The following is a 14950-nucleotide window of genomic DNA, read 5'->3' as shown; positions in this document are numbered from 1 at the left end:
CCAAAGTTGAGTTTAGGATCATGACGAAGTACAATAGACTTAATGTCTGTGTCTCTCCAAAATTCATACTTTGAAACCTAATCCCCAGTGGCGTGGTATACTAGGAGGTGGGGCTTTGCTTGGAGAGGTGATTAGCTCGTGAGGCAGGGCCTTCATGAAGGGGAGTAGGACCCTTAGAAGAGAGACCCCGGGAGCTCTGTCAACCCTCTGTCCTCCAGGTGAGGCCACAACCACAAGTCTGCAGCCTGCAACCTGGAACAGGTCCCTCACTGGAACCAACCGTGCAGGCACCTTGATCTGGGACTGATTCCAAGCCTCCAGAAGTGTGAGAAACACGTGTGTGGTTTATAAGCCAGTCTGCGGTACCTTGTGAACACACTGTCCATCCTCATAACCTTATTACTAATCTCTAGCTTTGGAATTTAAATACCTCATAGATTTTCAAATAAACGCAAAACATGAGATAATTCACTTTGTATGTTTTCATTTTTATCTGATACAAAAATTCAATTTGTGGTTCTGATACGACCTATCTAACCTGATGAAGGAATGCGTCAATCACTTTCAGGTCTGATTTTTTTTCCCTTTTCCAGGCCTGATAACCATACGCTATCATCAGTGGAAACAGGTACATTCATGAGAGCTTTCACTTTGGACTAAAATTTAAAATCTACAAGAAGTGGGTTACTCTTCGTGTTTCTGATTTGTAAGGCTAAGATTTACTATTTCACCACGAAATGCATAAATGTACCTATTACACAAATTTAAATTTAACTCTTAAAAACTATGTAATAGTAGAACATCAACATTTTCTGGATAGGTGAAAGCTTTTATATTACATTTTTATTTTGCAAGAAAATAAATTATACAACTTAAAAAATAAAATCCAAAAATTAAGCAGTTCATCAAAATATTTCAGCCTACTGCATACAGAAACTGCTACCGTTTAAAATTGTACAGCATTATCATCTCAGTATGTAGTGGCACACATTCAAAATCGTATATACCATACGAAGATAGATTACAACTTAGGAACGCAAATTTGTTCAACACTCCAGACGACATATATAGTGTAGATGACAGGAAAGCTCTCGTGTAATGTTTATTTCACAAACATGACCTTGGAAGAGTTTATAAGATAGCATCCCAGTCATTTACATGAAAATAGAAAAACCAGCTTGAGTTTAAGATAGCAAATCTTTCTGGAAAACTAGCAAATCTTTCACCCAAATTGAATTTCGAAAATTTGCCCTGTGAGCAGGGCTAATGACATCCTACTGCAAAGAATGCAAAATACTTTTTAATTACTCTGGTCATATTTTGTATTAAATTCAATAAAAAGTAAAAACAAGGAAGCTAACATTTCATTTTTGGAAATTTCAACATTTATGCACAAAATAAGAGTAAGAGACTTAAATGAACAGGTTGACAATGCAGGGACCCCTCCAATAAGTGTAAAAATTGGAAGACTTCATAATTTATTTCAAGATCCTCATTAAGTCATTGGAACACTAATGTTCTAATATTTATCTCATTGTAAGCATTAAAATGAGATATTAGCATTAAAAGATAAAGCATTAAAATGAGCATTATCTTTTACTTTGTAACTTTTGCTTCGTGTCCCGGACTCCGGCAACGGGAGACGACGAAGGTTCACACTGGCCAGAAGGCTCCATCTTCGCACGAGAAACGGAGTGTTCTGCCTTAGTTAACCTCTGGCTCGCCTCCACTGCCCCACCCCAGGCCCCAGTGGCGGCCTGGACTCCTCTCCTGGACTCTGTCAGGTTTCGCCCCTGCTCAGGCAGCACGACTTTTAAGTGCAATCGGAGAACAGGGGCTGGATAAAGAATGCTGACTGTGATTCTGTACCTCTAGCAAGTGCCTCACAATCTTTTTGTCAGATTCTTTTTTGTTAATTAGCAAACCTACCGTCCAGACATATTTAAAGAAAACTTAATGGTATAGGCACCTCGTCAACTAAATTGTTTTCATAAACACCAAAAAGTAGTTAAATTTTGTATACATAACAGAAAAAAATGGTAACTGGAAGTCTACAGTATTTGCTGCTGTCCAATTTCCCAAAATACAATTAGGACATAATTCGCTATTAAAAAATTTATAAAATTGAATAGAAAACTTTGCTATGGATTTAGTTACCCACTTTTGCACTAAATTTTCCATTATAAATCAAAACATCATGACTCTCAAATGACCAAAAGATGAGAAATTCCAAAAATATTCTAAGAACAATTATGGTTTGAAGCAACAAATCTTAAACTTTAAAAAATGGCCTGTAATTTCCCCTTCAACTGTTCTCCCCCGTGGGCGTTCTCCTACTGGATAAGCACATATGCTCCTCAGAGTGTTATATTAAATGTAAGGGCCACAATTATTACAAAATTATTATTTTCTAAATTTCAAATGTACCCATTGTTCACCGTCCTCTCATTCAGTTTATTCTCCCCAACACACTTCGTGTAATACCTGACATGTGCTGCCCTAGAGCTGGGCATAAGATTTTAAATTAGAAACAAAATCCTAATTTTCTAGGAGTTTCGGAACAGGCATTTGAACATCACCAGCGACACCTTAGATGTTGTAAATTTGCTCTCCGTCCCGGCAGCAGACAGCTCACGATGCTTTCTGGTGGGGGGGGGGGGGGCCAGACTCACTGTAACGCTCCTGAGAGCACTCTGCGTAGTACTGTCCGCTGTCTACCTCTCGGAGCTCGGCTCTCTGCTTCCTACTACTTCCAAAGTCATAGGTTTAAAATAATACTTAATATCAAACAAGATACAAACGAATTTGCGAGAAAACTTGGAACGTGCAGCATAACGAATAAAAATCCATGTGGGAGCCACTCTTTCCCAACGGGGAATCGTCTGTCCCATCTCGGTTGCCCGCGTCCTCACATCCCGAGCTCCGCATTACTCTGGATATTCAGTTCCCAGCAAACCAGTCGGGTGCTACTTTGGATTGACTGAAAGGAACAAGGTAAGTGTTGCTTTCGGAACATTTTAAAAACATTTATTTTTAAAATATATAAATATATATGTACATATATTTGGCAAGTTTACTGCTCATATTAAGACCGCAACAATCTGCTTATGCTTTTCAGGCCTTAGGCTGTGGTTTTGCTATTCCTCCTAGGTAACGGACACTCACTACTCTTTAAAACAGAACATCTTCCTTTCCAGAAACCTGAGGCTATAAATCCCTTATCATCAGAGTTTAAAATTCCCAAACATTTCTATGCTGCAGATCAAGTGATCAGTTATGTAACTGTACTAATAGGACAGGAGGAGATTTCTGCCTTGTTTTTAGTAAATTTAGATATAATCAATTAGGCATAATAAATATTAGATAAATATTAAGTGTGTTATTGAACACACTTAATATGTTTGTTTTGCGATTTTTTTTCTCTGCAATTTAAATGATCTGTCTCCATACATTTTCTTAAACGGTTGAAACAACAAAGTAATATAAGCTTTACTTTCTCAAAACAAGCTCTCCAGCCATAGCAGATTTTCAAACTCCTTATTTAACAACAAACAACTAAACTAGCAGTCTCCTGCTTAAAAAGAAAGCCAACATTTGTAAGTTGGAAAAATCTCGTGTCATTTTCAGGTCACCATTAAATCCAGTTATTATACTGAAGCAGGGCGTGAACAAATAATGTGATGCTATTAAATACTTATCTCCTCACCTACATCTGTCCCCCCCCACCCCGCAGCGTCGTGTACACCAGCTCCCTCTTTTGATCGAAAGAAACCAAGAGTGCTATTTCTAGTTTTAATTGCATTTAAAAAAACAAAACATAACAGCATTATTCAGTGCACGAATATCTGAAGATCCTTCCTTGTGCAAGTACATTTTTGTCAGAGAGGAAAAAAAAAAAAGAGGAAAAAAGCAATTAAGAACCCCGCCCTCACCCTTCCCAACTATTTCTTCCGATGGGTATAAATCAAATTTACTGTGAAAAGTTCATAATGGGCTCTTCATGAATGCAAGTTTCTCCACAAAACAGCATGCTGTTACCGAGTGTGCAACATGAAGGGATGCCATCATGCTAACTAACGTGACTGGCAAAATATAGTTGTTCTGTCAGGTAAGGCAGAGATTTTAATAGTTATGTAATCAAAGTCCAAATAAACCTTCCTCCAGCACAAACTGTTAAAACTTTCTGCCCAAGCACTCTGCAATTTGGGTTCTAATGTTGTCCATGATATTCAAAATTATGCCATATATATGAAAGTGTTGATATCGGATTCATCTCTTCTGATGTATTTGTGCTCTATTAGCCATTCTATTTGCTCTTTTATCATTTTCTTTTGTGGCAAAAACATGTTTTTCAAAATTTCTACTAGTTCAGTCTGCAGCTGAGCATTGCTAATTTTCTTTCTCATCTTCATTATTTGTATGATAGCTTCCTAAAAGAAAAAGAAAAATGAAAAATCATTAATATATTACATTTTAGGTAAAACAACAAAAAATGACTTCTTTATGCATTTCATCCTCTTTCCAACATCCACCCCAATGATCAATCACTAGCAGATAAGTCTTGAGACCAGCGGCTTTTACTTAACAAAAATACTTTCCACTCACTGTAAAAGTAAATCCGATGATAAAGATTTTGACAAATGAGGAAAAGCAAAATAACCTAGAACCTCTCTGCGGAAAACCACACCGAATGTTCTGGAGTACTCCCAATACTTTTTTCCACATCATGCACATGTTAACAATTTATCTTGTTTGTGAACACAGTATGTACGTAATCTGGCATGGTGTTAACCATCACCTAAGAAAGAGCAAATCCCTTACTCCTTTTCCATCATATTCAGAGTTAATTCTTTGTATAGTAGCAAATGCCACCTGGTGTCTATTTTTAAAAATCAAACATTACTACTCTTTATATATTTATCAGATTAATAAATTATATTTGCTATAGATAGTTTATTGATTCAATTACTTTGACTTCTTACAGGAGTAAGCACTGTTCATCTAAGTCAATTCTGTAAGGATTTCCTTGACGATTTAATTACTATTAAGCTTATAACGGAGATAATCAGAAAATGATTAAGTGTCCTTTTCTCTTTTGCTTTTCCAGGATAATCTCTGTCCTTAGCAAACCAAAGGCATCTATCTACCTTGGTGGAGATTAGAGTTTGCTAAAAAAGGAAATGTGAAAACAGAAAATTAGGGGTGTGTGTGTGTATATATACACACGCATATATATACATATATATACATATATATGTATATGTGTATATACACACATATATATATATGTTTTAAGTTTGTTTGTTTATCTTGAGAGAGAGGATGTGCATGGAAGGGGCAGAGAGAAAGGGAGACACAGAATCCCAAGCAGGCTCTGTGCTGTCAGCGTGGAGCCCAATGCAGGGTTTGAACCCACAAACCGCGAGATCATGACCTGAACTGAAATTAAGAGCCAGATGCGTAACCAACAGAGCCCCCGAGGAGCCCCGGTAATATCTGCTTTTAACATTCAAAGAGGTGTTTTGCTGCAAAGCAGTAATAGGCTTGGTGGCCAGGAGCTGTCCCCTATGGAGGGAGACTTAAGGATCCCTCCCCTGTCATTAGGAGAGGGAGTGAACTCCTCCCATTATCAGTGCGACAGGATGCCAGAGTCTGGACTGCAGGGCTTGCATCAAGGGTCCCTAGGGAAAGGGGGAAAAGGGGAGGTCTTCAGGCACGTGAAGATCACAGGAGCCAGGGAGGAGGAACAAATGTCAATGTCTCCAGTCCGCCCTCCTCCCAGCTCTGGTGGAGGAGAGGAAGGTAGGCTGTGTGAGAGAAGTGGAAAGGAGAACCGCACAGGGGCTGCAGCCCGGGGTCTGCACTTACTGTCTGCCGAAGAGCTCACTGCGGAACCCCTCTCAGTCCCCACACGATGCGGACAGGGTCTAGGGCCAACAGACCCGCAGGGGCAGGGCCGTCAGGGCCAGGGGAGAGGAATCTCGCAGCAGCAGCTGATCATGACAGTGTGCCGGGCAGGCCAAGGGGCCACACCGAAGATGCGGCAGAGTCTCAGAGAGTTTAAGAGCTCAGTTAAGAACAGAGGGCAGGCAGCCAGAGCAGGGAAGGGGCCAGGAGGCCCTTACCAACCGGGAAAAGAAGCCCCAGCTCCTGTGCTACAGCCAGCAGCAGCAGAGAGCCACAGAAAGTCAAACTCCCACAGGTGACAGGTAAAGCACCCCACAGATGTCAAGGGCAAGAACCCAGGACACTGTCACAATGATGTGATGATCCCTTCACTGTCACTACAAGGTCACGTGGACTCCTTTCACCCTCCGTCCATCCCGATGCCATGTGGGAAACAACAAAGAGCGAGGATGGGTACAGCAGGGTCAGGGAGAAATGAGAAAGGCTGAGCATTACGTCAGGGACAGCCTGGATTACGGGACTGCACATAATCACCCATCTGTTTCGGACAAAACTGAAAAACTGAATTAAAAAAAATTTTTTTAAAAATGTTTGTTTATTTTTGAGACAGAGACAGAGCGTGAACAGGGGAGTGGCAGAGAGAGAGTGGGAGACACAGAATCGGAAGCAGGATCCAGGCTCTGAGCTGTCGGCACAGAACCCAGTGTGGGACCCGAACCCACGAACTGTGAGATCATGACCTGAGGTCGGACGCTCAACCGACCGAGCCGCTCAGGCGCCCCTCTGCACATCTTATGGAAGGACTATACTTGACAACCCGTCACACAGCTCAGCTGAAATCCATCTGGAATTTATCCTGGTCTAGCCATACACCAGGACTATACCCAGATTTTTCACCCCAAACGTAAAACTCTCTAAAATCTCTTACTGAATAATCCGTTCCCTTTCACAGCCCATGGAAATTATTTCCTTTATGGTAAAGTGCATCTATACTTACATAGTAGGTTCACTTCTGAGTTAGTTTCCTCAACTAATCTGCCTGTCATACTGTTTTATTTTTGCAGATAATTTACTAAGTTGTAACACTTGGCAAGTTCCACTAACACCTTATTCTTACCTTTTTTTAAGGATCACAAACACTCATTTATATTCTTTGTCATAAAACTGAGAATCAATTTGTCCATTTTTTTTAATGTTTATTTATTTTTGAGGGAGAGAGAGACAGAGTGCAAGTAGGGGAGGGGCAGAGAGAGGGAGACACAGAATCTGAAGCAGGCTCCACGTTCTGAGCTGTCAGCAGAACCTGACGTGGGGTTTAAACCCATGAACCTGAGCCAAAGTCAGACGCTTAACCAACTGAGCCACCCAGGCGCCCCTCACGTCCATTCATTTTTGAGAGAGAAGAGTGTGAGCCATGGAGGGACAGAGAGGGGGAAAGAGGATCCAAAGCAGGCTCCAGGCTCCATACTGACAACAGAGAGCCCAAAGTGGGGCTCACGCTCACGAACCGTGAGATCATGACCTGAGCTAAAGTCAGATACTTAACCGACTGAGCCACCCAGACAACCCCCTAGCTGAACTTTTACCATGGACAAAATTGACTCCTTAAGTAACTGAGCCTTGTCACTGAAAAATGTGGTATTCCATGGTGAGCCAAAAAAGGCAAAACCAGGCAATGGGACAGGAGTCCGGTTGGAGGGGGGGCTGGCTGCAGTGACACAAACGCTGTGTATCTTAGGTGATGGTCCCCAGGTACGTACACTTATCCAAACTCAACGACAACTAAACTGTGAAATGTACATTGTAGCATATGTAAATTACACCTCACTATAAAGTTTTAGTAAAAAAAAAAAAAAAAAAAAAAAGAGCAACATCTTCTATTTATTCAAATCTCCTTCTGAACCCCCTAGGGATGGCCACCCTCTTCACACAGGCTGTCAACATGACTCATTAAAAAAGTGCCTATGGGGTCTATGGTTTCATTTTTCTCTTAAGCTTTTAAAATTTACACGTTTATTTTTTTTTTTATTTAAAAAAAATTTTTTTTTTCAACGTTTATTTATTTTTGGAACAGAGAGAGACAGAGCATGAACGGGGGAGGGGCAGAGAGAGAGGGAGACACAGAATCAGAAACAGGCTCCAGTCTCCGAGCCATCAGCCCAGAGCCTGACGCGGGGCTCGAACTCACGGACCGCAAGATCGTGACCTGGCTGAAGTCGGACGCTTAACCGACTGCGCCACCCAGGCGCCCCAAAATTTACATGTTTATTGCTAAACAGAAAAGCAACCGACTTTTATTCCTTTCTCTCCACTACTTTATCATATTGTATGCTGTGTAAGTAATGAAAAATGTTCATCTTTCCTCTTTTCATTTTTTACTGAATTGGCCAGCAGTTTCAAATAATATTCAATAAAAATAGTGAAAGTGGGATCACTTGGTTGTAGTAAGAATACTCCTGAAGTTAGAATGGACACATATCAGTCTGCAACAGGCACTCTTCATATGTTCAGAAGGATCACAATCTTAGCTTTAAAATGTTTGCTGTCTCAGTCTGCAGGCTATTCTAGATCTTGGGGATATGAGCTGAAGCCCCACGTTCGCGTGGAGAGTTCTAAAAATAAATAAATAAAACTTAAAAGAAAACTTTTTTAAAGTATTCCCTCATTTCACACTACAATGAAATTATAAGACTTACATAAGAATTTGAATACTTCAATCCTAGAATTGTAACTTATTGTTGACACACAGTTAATCAGTCATGGTCAAAGGCAGACACAACCTAAAACCAAGGTTTTGCCCAACAGATAGAATCTACCGGTGGGGAGGGGAGGAGGGGAGGAGGGGAGGTGGCACCTGGGTGGCTCAGTTGGTTAAGGGTCCGGATTGTCATTTTGGCTCAGATCGTGACCTTGCAGTCGTGGGATCGAGCCCTGCGTAGGGCTCTGCACTGTAAGCATGGAGCCTGCTTGGGATTCTCTCTCCGCTCCTCCCGTACTTGCACTCTCTCTCTCTCAAAATAATAAACATTAAAAAAAAAACAAAAAAAATCTACCAGAGGCCACCAAGACATACAGACATCTCTTGCAGCAGCTAAGATAAGGTCAGCAATACAATTTTTAAGTTCCAGTAAAGTGAAAATTAGTTCTTCATTACAGGTGGAATACCTACTACATGCTTTAAAAAATTTTTTTAAACATCTGAAGATAAAAAAAGAGAAAAATTTCTGAAACCAATACTGCACTGTGCAGTCATTAAAATGTAAATAACAAATAGATACCCAAAAAATGCAATTTTTTTCAAAACGTAGACATTCTGTCTTAACGTCACAAACCTGGGTTCTTAGTATTCGTAGCTGAACTATCCCTTCATTCTCCTCTTCTCGCATCCTTTCTGTAGTGAGCTGCAAGCGTCCAATCAAGTTGATTTTACCTCTTTTCTGAACTTTTGCATTTTTTCTATAAAAAACATTGAATCAAATATTTTACAGTGGAAAGCCTTTTAAACATATTACAGCAACAATGTCTGAGAAAAAAGATACAGAAATTTTCTGAAGACTACTATACTAGAACTGTTCAAAGGAAAAGTTACCAATAATCAACAGATAGCTTTAAAATGAACCACAGGATTTCCCCCAAAGACAACAAAGGTTCAGTTAATAAAATATGGGTGACAACAGGCCCTGTAATAACAAAGCTAATGTAATTTACATTGCCACGAGAGAGCTGAGATAGTTGGAAATATATGGGCTGTTATTCAGCATTATCATCTAAATGGATCTTAAGGAGAAAAAGTGATTTGTGTGAATAGAGCTTCTTTAGAGTGCAAACGGATGCTTAAAGATGAAAAGCAGTATCATCAGATACCAAAATGTACCCATGAAAAACACGTACACAAGTGAACATCTCCAGTCCTCAGTATGTTTAATGAACAACTAAATGGCAGAAACCTGGAGCGATGTCAGTGTACATATGTCTTAAAAGTAACATAAGGAAAACAACCATTTTGCTAACAATAAAACACCAAAGTCAAACAAGGCATTCTTATTTTACATCAACCAACATCAGCCTTACATTAAACTGAACTCCTGGTTCACTGAGAAGAGGGTGCCTTCTGTAAAGTCTTTGGGTGAGTTGACTTGAGGTTCATACAATAAAACTTGCCGCTTGAGCTTTGGGAAAGCTACTAAAGACTAGGAAGAAGAAAGAGAAAACAGTTACCATCTATAAATGGTATGAAATACCAAGATCAGTTCTCCAACATGGCTAACAAAATCACAACCAACCTCTGCCTGGTGCCTCGACCAGTCCAACACTGTGAACGTATGGCGAGGAAAGGACAAGGAGGGGGGCAGCTCACGAGGAGGGAAGCACTAAATGATCCCTTCACAGGAAGACAGAGACTGCAGGGATCGGTCATACGCGAGCTCAACAAAACCAACTTGCCACTGACACACCAGCTATTTCTCTCTAGACAATTATTTATTCTGGAACTTCTAAGAGGTCTATGGAGTAGGGGTAACATGCAGCTATGAGCAGGAGACTAATGAGTACATTTTACAAGCCCTTGAAAAGACCAAAGTTTCCTAATTCTTGCATTTTTGGTCATAAAATCTTTGAACACATTCTTAGTATGAAATTTCTGGTCACATTCCTCACAGGTAAGATTTAAACACCAACTCAATCTTTCTCTCCACCCTGCCCCCCCGCTTTTTAAGTTTATTTATTTATTTTTGAGAGAGAGCGAGCAAGCATGAGTAAGGGAGGGGCAGAGAAGGAATCCCAAGCGGGCTCCATGGTGCCAGCGCAGCCCGACGTGGGGCTCAAACTCATGAACCATGAAATCATGACCTGAGCCGAGATCAAGAGTCAGGTGCTCAACAGACTGAACCACCCATGCACCTCAACTCTCCATTTTTTCCCCCTGTTTCATTATCTTGGTAACTTGCTTATTTTCAATTTCTTTTTTTTACCATGAATACCTCATTTATGTATTAACACCTCATTAGCGTTTTTTTTTCTTGGTTAAAGGTCATTTGCAGAGTGTTATGAATTCATAAATTTATGATAAGCCACCAAATATTTCCTGCTATGTAACTGGATACACTTTAAAAACAAAAAAAACATGAAACAAACCCATAAAGTCCTTCTAAGCTCAGCGTCAGGCAGTTCAGTTGCAAGTTTTAGATTTTCAAAGCTGATTTTCTCTCTGGGTCTTTGGTTCCATGCAAACAACACAGCCAGCTGAAATGTTGTTACCTCCAAATCATATTGCCCTACTTCATTCTTAAATGTTATCTGCAAGAGAGAAAGTAATATAAAGGTAAGAATCTCTTCAGGATGATTACCACCTCCCTGCTAGAATATTCTCCTTCCATGAGATTATCCACGGAAAAGACTGGCAGTTGTCTTCCAATATATATTTTTCCTTTCCTACACAGTAGTAACAATTTTAGCAGACCTTAATGACCGCCCAGAATAAAGGCTCATCTTCCAGCTTTCAAGGAGCGAAATGTGGTCTTGTGACTAGTTCTGCCCAATGAGAGGTGAGTGGAAATGATGGGGGAAACTTCTAGAAGTTGCTTCTAAAGTAAGGAATACTTGGGGCGCCTGGGTGGCGCAGTCGGTTAAGCGTCCGACTTCAGCCAGGTCACGGTCTCGCGGTCCGTGAGTTCGAGCCCCGCGTCGGGCTCTGGGCTGACGGCTCAGAGCCTGGAGCCTGTTTCCGATTCTGTGTCTCCCTCTCTCTCTGCCCCTCCCCCGTTCATGCTCTGTCTCTCTCTGTCCCAAAAATAAATAAACGTTGAAAAAAAAAAATTTTAAGTAAGGAATACTTTCATCTTTCCCTTCCTGTTGGGCTGGAAGACAGCCACAGTGGGCATCACACTGGATTCTGCAGACAAGAGCGATACCTTAAGCATGGTGATACAACCAGAAGCTAAGTCCCTAACAACTTCCTGGGCTAGATCCACTGCACGTGTTCAAACTTTTACACGGGAGAGAAACAAAGATCTATCTTGTTTAATCAACTCTTACTTGGAGTCCTGGTACTTTCAGTCAAACCAATATCTGAACTAACACACCATCTACTTACAATTCCATTTGACATGAGATGATGCCAATGTAATTTTCTACCACTATGATTTTTTTTGTAGAATTCTTCTACTTCAGGTATCAAATCCTCCAGTTCAGTAGGAAGGGAGACAAAGACTTTCTCAGAGCTTCTTGACCATGCACCAGCATTCAGAATTTTTATATTAACCGAATCAGCTATAAGTAGGAATATCAGGAAATATGAAGTAAATAATCTTGAAAATGGATAAAATTCAAAAGAAATTAAATATGTACATACTGGATAAGCTTTGGTGAAAAATAAAACCCTTAAGATTTAAAGGTGCCTTTAAAAAAAAAAAAAAAGGATTAGAGGGGCGCCTGCTTGACTCAGTCAGTCAGGGGGGCATGGGATTCGACCTCAGGGTCATGAGTATGAGCCCCATGTTGAGTGCAGAGATTATTTAAATAAAAATAAAACTTAAAAAAAAAAAAAGAAGTTATTCTCTTCATGTGACTGGATCTGAAACCTGTAAAACTCAGGCAAGTGAGTAGTGGCTATTAAAAATAATACATACATACATATAGATACATACATAAAAATAAAGATTACGAATCTAAATTCTGTTAAATTCTGTTTTGCCAGATGTCTTCAAGGAATGTGGACTTTGTAACATCTTTGTACCTATTACTACTAAGGTTCAATTCTAATTTACTGGAAAACAAAGATATTCTCTTTAAGAAAGCCTATATACATAAATATATGTAATTATAAAATAATACCTGGTAAAGCCAATTTGTTATTTTTGTGCATTTCCTTAAAAGCTTGGTTCAAATCTTCAGACACTTTTATGTCCTGAAACATTCTAGCAAGCTTATTTACATAATCTGCGGGCATACCAACTTCCTACGAAAAGCAAAGACAAAAGAGGTAATGAACAATAATACATAGAAACTTTAATATAAAATTAAATTTATTTATTAGAATATTCACAGTCTAATATCTATTAAATTTGATTCTTAAAAACTAAACAAGAGAATACAGGTAACCCAGGCTTTCTCTGCATGAGTTCAATGTGCATGAATCAGTCACCACAGTATAGTTAAATTACACCAGTCCCCCAACAACACAGCTCAACTTTCGGTTATCACCGTATATTAAATATGAGTAATACACATAATACAGTAATGTGTATATACACATATGGTGTATTTCGCCTTTCGAAATCTGTTAGTCATCTATTTATTCAGTTCACCCACAGAAAGCAAAGCACAGTGACAGATCCACTTGACATTTTATAAAAATGGATAATCAAGTGAGCTCAATGGCCAATGAAGATGATAAAAGCACATCAAAGAAATAAAAATAAAGCTGGAAATGAAAATAAACAGAACCTAAATGAAATTCTAGAAGAGCGATCTGAAGTTGTAATGTTGATACTTGCCAATGATGAAGACTAAATACACAGGCAGGGGAACTTAGTGAAGGCAAATTATCAGCACAAACAAAAGGAGCAGTGACAATAATAACAATAATAATGATAAGATGCTGAAGTGGCACCGGCAAAAACTTTCACGACCCTGAGCGCCCAAAAACAACAGGCTGGAGGCTGACCCAAACCTACAGAGACAATGACAACTCTCCCAGGCGCATGGATGATGCTCATTCTGTGTTCTAAGCCACATGACAAGAAAGCACGTGCTAGTCAAACAATCCTTCATTTACACAACGGCTCTCCTGAGATATAATGCATCTGTCATAAAACTCACTCTTTTCCAGTGTACAATTAAGTAGGTTCTAATGTATTTACAGAGTCTCTATAGATTTAGTGTATTTAGTGTATTTACAGAGTCTCTATGGATTTGGCTACGGTGGCCATTGGGAATTAGGGGAATCATATACTAGGTGGTCTTTGTAACGGAATTCGTTCGCTGAGCATGACGATGTCAACAATCATTCACGTTGTAGCATGTGGCAGTACTACCTTTCTCCTAACTACTAAGAAATATTCCATTGTATGATTAATCCACATTTCGCTTATCCTTTCATCAGCTGAACAGCACTTTGAGCCGTTTCCACTTTGTGGCTCTTATTAATAATGCCGCTACGAACATTCATAGACACGGCTTTGTGTGGTCATATGCTTGAGTGGAGTTACTTAGGAACAGAACTGCTGGGTCAACTCTGTTTAACTTTTTGAGCAACTGCCAGCGTTTTCCAAAGTGACTGCACCAATTTATATTCTCATCAGCAAAGCATGAGATTCCAATTTCTCTTCTTCCTCGCCAACACTTGTTACTGTCTTTTTAATTTTAGCTTCCCTAGGGAGGAAAGGAGGAGGAAAGTATCTCATTGTGGCTTTGATTTGCATTTCCCTAATGACTAATGATGTCGAACATCTTTAATACACTTTTTGGCCATCTGAATATCTTCTGTGAAGAAATGTCTATTATTTTAATCCTTTGCCCATTTTTAACTTTTCACTGGTGAGTTGTAAGAGTTCTTTATATATTCTACATATGACACTGGACATATGAATTGCAAATAATTTCCTAAGCAGTATTAAGTTTCTACAAAGAAATAGTAGTACTTTATGTTTATGAAAGTTTATGTTATAAATTGCAGTATACTAAATACATATTCATTTACAAATTTCTTTCTATATATATATTTATTTTTAATTTTTTAAATGTATTTTTCTGAAAGAGAGACAGAGTGTGAGTGGGGGAGGGGTAGAGAGCGGTGGAGACACAGAATCTAAAGCAGACTCAGGCTTTGAGCTGTCAGCATAGGGCCTGATGCAAGGGTTGAACTCATGAACCGAGAGATCATGCCCTGAGCTGAAGTCAGATGCTTAAGTGACTGACCCATCCAGGTGCCCCTTCTTCCTATATATTTATAACAGAGAGTTTCTAATGTTTTGACAGAAATTTCTCAGTCACAAAATAATTTTTCCCACTGACTGTTAATATTAAGATCATTTTGCACACTGTC

General features: G+C 39.5%; 1 protein-coding gene across 1 annotated transcript in view; it reads right to left on the bottom strand.

The window, feature by feature from the left end:
- Positions 1 to 817: 817 nt before the first annotated feature.
- The window catches only part of CUL5 (cullin 5), a 79121-nt gene continuing 64988 nt past the window's right edge, over positions 818 to 14950 (bottom strand). The window contains exons 12-17 of the mRNA XM_040482835.1: positions 12739 to 12862; positions 11999 to 12174; positions 11041 to 11202; positions 9979 to 10097; positions 9240 to 9363; positions 818 to 4430 (exon numbers count right to left, since the gene is read on the bottom strand). Of these exons, the coding sequence (XP_040338769.1) occupies positions 4236 to 4430; positions 9240 to 9363; positions 9979 to 10097; positions 11041 to 11202; positions 11999 to 12174; positions 12739 to 12862 (900 nt within the window). The 3' untranslated portion in view covers positions 818 to 4235. The remainder of the gene's footprint in view (positions 4431 to 9239; positions 9364 to 9978; positions 10098 to 11040; positions 11203 to 11998; positions 12175 to 12738; positions 12863 to 14950) is intronic.

The sequence above is a fragment of the Herpailurus yagouaroundi genome, unplaced genomic scaffold (genome assembly GCF_014898765.1).
Source record: "Herpailurus yagouaroundi ecotype Mexico unplaced genomic scaffold, PumYag 161, whole genome shotgun sequence".
NCBI classification, from domain to species: domain Eukaryota; kingdom Metazoa; phylum Chordata; class Mammalia; order Carnivora; family Felidae; genus Herpailurus; species Herpailurus yagouaroundi.
This window is presented reverse-complemented; position numbering and strand designations above follow the sequence as displayed.